Genomic DNA, 5432 nt, shown 5'->3' on the forward strand with positions numbered 1-5432 from the left:
GTGGGGTTTCCCAAAAGAAGGGAGTTTTATTATAAAAAAATTAGAGATGTTAAAGGCGAAAATAGATGCTGCAAGAAATGAGGTAAGAATGAAGAACAAAATTATTAAAAAGGATTTAGATGAGATGCATGGTCACAAAGAAAGCTGGAAACTGTGGATGAAGGAAGCAGAACATAGGGAACGACAACAGGCAGGGAAAGAAATGCCTAAATGTTCAGAGACAAAGTTAGGGAAAGAATGCTTTGCTACTGACACATGTAAACCTTCTCCCTCTGCTCCATCTGCGTATGCCGAGGCAAAAAGTGAAATGATGGCCCTCCAGCACAAGCACGATGATGCATCGTATGTCTTTCCACCACCACCACCTCCCCTACCCCCGTCATATGGATCGATATCTTCAAAAATCAAGGAACAGGATGAGAGCTCTGCATCTGGAGGAACCAGATCTAAAGAGGTAATTATCCAGAAAAAAACAGACAGTGCTTCAGTCCCATCTGCCTCATCATCTATGTCTGAACAAATGCTCTCACCCAGTCACACACGCACAGGAGTCAAGTACCAGCCTGATCTAGCTGACAGTACAACTATGGTAATGCCACAGCCAACAAACTCATTCCACCCATCCTTGCTGCACCCTAACTACAATATGCCTATGGTTGAGTATCCAGGTCCAACAGGTCCCATAAGAGTCCATAGAGGATGGACAGACCCGGACATGATGGAAGCGGGAAAACAGCTTCCCTCCCTGGAATCTGGTGGGTACCGGTTTGGTGAGGAATTGGTGTCTTTCTGCAAAAACTGGAGTCCCACGTCGCACGAGTTACGACGACTACTGAAGAAAAGACTCACCAGCGACCAGTTCCAGAGAATCACCACCGACCTGGATGGCGACTATCACCAGGAACAATCAGAGTGGAGAGCAGCTGGAGAGTATGAGAGGTGGGTTGTTGGAGTCAGCAAAGCTATTGAACGTGCATTCCCACAGAAAGTCTGCATGACAACTATCCAACAATGCACCCAAAAAAAGGAAGAAAGCACTGAAGATTATTATCACAGACTGAGTGGTGTGTTTGAACAATATTGTGGCATTCCCAAACCGAACAATATGGACAGGGAAAATTACGAAACAGTGTATGAAAGTCATCTGAAAAGTTGTTTCTTGAGTGGTCTCCGTCCTAGTGTCCAGAGTTCCTGCATTGGCTGGAAGGATCAACGTCTGAAGGAGATCCGTAGACATGCCAAACATGCCGAGGAGCGGCAAACAGAGGAAAGGGACAAGGAACTTGAAAAACGTGAGTTGACCCAGTACAATGCTTCTCTAACCATGATGCAAAGTATCGTTGACCAACATGCAGGTCGCGGACCCAATCGGGGACGCGGAGGACGCGGACGGGGAGGCAAGCGAGGGAGAGGTGGAGGAAGAGGACAAACACAAGAAAAGAATGCAACGCATGATCAGGATAAATGTTTCTACTGCAAGGAAAAAGGACACTGGGCCAGAGATTGCCCCAAAAAGAAACAATGAGAAAAAGGAACATCCAAATTTGCCTCTGACTGACTGCCTGACACATTCGTGGTTTCATCTGAGGAGGAAGGTAATGCACCACACACAGCTGTTTGCAAGGAAGAAATGCTTGGCACTGATACACTGCTTTCCATGCTGTTAGGGACCGTTGATAGGTTAGAAAAGGAACAGGATTTCAAAACCACACCTACTTACAGCCTATTGTCATCTGAAGCCTATAAAAAAATGCCTACTATTGTTTGCATGGTAAAAGGGACCCCAATAACTTTTGTGGTTAATTCTGGCGCCACAAATTCCGTAATCAGATCCTCTGAGCTCAATCCCACTGACATTAAACTCAGTGGCAGGTATACTTGGTCAGTTAGCGCTACAGAAATACTCTACTCCCATGATTTGTGAGTGGCAAACGGATGAGGGATTAGTGACGAGTAAACATTCCTTTTTGATTTCTGATGTTTGTCCAATTAATTTGTTAGGCCGTGATTTGATGTGCACATTTAACATTGTCCTCACCTCAACACCTGATGGATTGAGGGTTTCAAGATATGCAGATAACACATCAGCCTTTGTACATTTCAGCCCGACCACACCCTTGTATGTGTATCAGTGGTGGTTAGACCTCACTGTGTCTGTCTCCATTTTGCAATCTGCTGCTGATGTGATAAACCCCTCCTCTGATAAAATGACACCTGAACATTTGCATTGCACTGCTCACGTCTCAGACGGACCAGACACTGACTATGCAAAAACATTTTTTTGCGACTTAAATGACAGCTTACTGACTACCAACTTGTACTGGACAGAAACCGAATGTGCAGCAGCCGTTTCTCTGACTGAGAAACAACTCAGATTTTATGACATACACGATTCACTGCCACACATCTCCTTTTCAAAACCTGCTAGTAAACAGTGGAGAGATTTGGGCCCATTTGTTAATCGATGCGAGCGTGCCTCAGATTGGACTCCCATGCCAGAAAATGGTGCATGTTATTCTCAATCTCTGGGGGCATTTAAAAGACCACTGCAAACTAAGATACATTGTCTACGTTCTGTGTATCTTTTGGAAAAAGATAATCCACATCACCTCACTGCATGCAGTCCCAGTGACATTTCCCCACTTTTGGATCAGGTCCCCCCTGAATTATGGGCAAACAGCAAATATGATGTGGGTCTGATAAAAAACTGTGAACCTGTTCAGATCACTGCAAAATCTGATTACAGACCTGTGGTGAAACGATATCCTTTGAAGAAGGAAGCCATTGAAGGCATCCACCCTGTTTTTCACTCCCTACTAAAAGCAGGAGTGATTATTCCCTGTGAGGACTCCCCAGTACAGACTCCTATTTTTCCTGTAAAAAAAATCAGACCTTGACCCTCTTGATGACAAAACCAATTTGTAAATGAAGTTGATCAGTTTCTCAGTATGATGATGTGTTTTGAACAACCCGCTCTCATTCCCAACGCGTAAAATATAGACGCTTTGTCACGCCCCTTGGCGTCTGATACCGACGTAAAAGGTATTCCGCGTCTGTATGAAATGCTCTGGGTTGTCCATTGACTCCAGTATAATCCGTTTGCGCTGGTAAGAGACGCTCAGAGCAGAGCTCCAGCCGTCCATTTACTCCAATAATAACCCGACCACAGCGATACATGACGCTGCAAGCTACAATCTGATTGGACAACCGAGGACCCTCTGCCCGGAACTGTTTTTCTCACTATGTCAAGGATTTCTTTTATTGATATCATCAACGTTTCTCAGCACAAACACGCCAAAGTGTCACTGATAATTCAACAATAAAATAGCTTCATGTTGTGGCCCTCAGTATGTTTTTTTTCTCCTTCTAGCCTGAGAAATAAACTTTTATTCCTATGTTTTGGATAGCGGAAAGGCCTACACTACCCAGAATGCTCGACCACTGACGATTTGCGAGCTACAATCTGATTGGACAACCGAGGACCCTCTGCCCGGAAGTGTTTTTCTCGTGTTGTTAAAGATTTCTTTTAATAATATCATCAACGTTTCTCAGCACAAACACGCCAAAGTGTCACTGATAATTCAACAATAAAATAGCTTCATGTTGTGGCCCTCAGTATGTTGTTTTCTCCTTCTGGCCTGAGAAATAAACTTTTATTCCTATGTTTTGGATAGCGGAAAGGCCTACACTACCCAGAATGCTCGACCACTGACGATTTGCGAGCTACAATCTGATTGGACAACCGAGGACCCTCTGCCCGGAAGTGTTTTTTTCTCGTGTTGTTAAAGATTTCTTTTAATAATATCATCAACGTTTTTCAGCACAAACACGCCAAAGTGTCACTGATAATTCAACAATAAAATAGCTTCATGTTGTGGCCCTCGGTATGTTTTTTTTCTCCTTCTAGCCTGAGAAATAAACTTTTATTCCTATGTTTTGGATAGCGGAAAGGCCTACACTACCCAGAATGCTCGTCCACTGACGATTTGCGAGCTACAATCTGATTGGACAACCGAGGACCCTCTGCCCGGAAGTGTTTTTCTCGTGTTGTTAAAGATTTCTTTTAATAATATCATCAACGTTTCTCAGCACAAACACTGTGTGTGTCACCATTGATATTATGACTGATAAAATAAAAAGTTAATCACTTCTCTGTTTAATGTGCTTTTTATAATGTCTGTTTTTAGACAGAGCTTGTTATCAACAGGTCTGTTGCGGTTGGAAGTAGCGCTCAAAACCCTTTAACAGCGAAGACCAGGTGTAATGGAAAAATTTATCTTACATTGGATTGGTGTTCTTTTATTTTTTAACCATAATATATCCAGTTTTGATCTCAGTAATATTCAAAAAGTTTTTGACGTAAACACCTGTGTGCTTATTAATCTTGTTAGTTTCACTTGCACTTAGAAATCTTTCTCTCATTTATGCAGGTTGTTTGAAGAGTTATTTTTGATCATAAACTGACCTTGGTTTCACGGTCCCGCAGAGGTTGTTGTGAGGTTTGCTCGGCTGAGCCCACTCCATTGTACCCACCTGGTCCGTTAGATAAGTAACTCATAATAATGACTGAAACTCCTTGAACGTTACGAATCAGTGTGGTACTGCCCCACTGCACATTTTCTGCAGCTGTCGTGTGGCATTGTAGAGAACGTCCTCTTGCAAAGAATAAAATGACAAAACCTTAAAGACCAATCTTGATTCAAGATCTTTTTTGTGTTCGGTTGAATTGCTCCCAGAAAATTTCGCAACAAACTTGCGTTGTTCGGCATGATCTCAGGCTGATCGCTCAGACGGAGAATGTGAACTGCTATCTGAGACATGATCAAAGTTTGTTCTACCCACCTCAGTTCATCCAGACGGGAGGACCTCTCCGTGGACCTAGAAAGTGTCCCTCGCGGTCCAAGAACTCAGATTAACGAAACATTCCTAAATTTAGGGTAAGCAAAATTTTCAATGGTTTAATGCATCTAGGATCATTTTGGATGATGTCAACAGTTCTTAAATATGGAGAGAAGGTTACTCTGGTCACATCTTAGGCAAGTGTAGTAGTTCTCAACACTGACAATCTCTGGGAGATTAACTGATAGTGTTGATTAAAGTATTAAGTACTACTACACAACTAATCTTCCGGGAGGTTAAAATAAACTTATCATAATAGGTCAGGTCAGTTACCTAGGCAAAAACTGGACATTTCTTAGGGAGACTTTTCTAAGATTAAAGGCAGCGCGCAGACTCCTAAGAAAACTTGATCGTCTGGGTCCAAGTGTGAGAGAGTGTCCCGTTCTCCATGTTTTGTCACGCATGAAAATTAAACGGTGGTATCAATGGGTACCATTTTTCCATGTGTGGGTTGAAAAAGTGGGGTTCCACAAAGAACGAAGGGGAGTTTTCTATAAAAAATTAGAGATGTTAAAGGCGAAACTAGATACTGC

At 42.8% G+C, this 5432-nt stretch overlaps 1 protein-coding gene across 1 annotated transcript; it reads left to right on the top strand.

Moving 5' to 3' along the window:
• On the top strand, window positions 1–2777 carry LOC109142178 (uncharacterized). The gene is made up of 2 exons (XM_027280032.1): window positions 1–454; window positions 535–2777. The coding sequence occupies exons 1-2, from the start codon at window positions 333–335 to the stop codon at window positions 1523–1525; spliced, it is 1113 nt and encodes a 370-aa protein (XP_027135833.1). The 5' UTR covers window positions 1–332; the 3' UTR covers window positions 1526–2777.
• The last annotated feature ends 2655 nt before the right edge of the window (window positions 2778–5432 follow it).

This window comes from Larimichthys crocea, chromosome VII (assembly GCF_000972845.2).
Source record: "Larimichthys crocea isolate SSNF chromosome VII, L_crocea_2.0, whole genome shotgun sequence".
NCBI classification, from domain to species: Eukaryota; Metazoa; Chordata; class Actinopteri; family Sciaenidae; genus Larimichthys; species Larimichthys crocea.

Bases quoted from the DNA above. Each gene is read 5' to 3' on its own strand.
- LOC109142178 (XM_027280032.1), top strand. From the start codon at position 333: ATGATGCATCGTATGTCTTTCCACCACCACCACCTCCCCTACCCCCGT. The intron at 455-534 runs GTAATTATCCAG...GCTCTCACCCAG, and splicing joins GAGGAACCAGATCTAAAGAG to TCACACACGCACAGGAGTCA.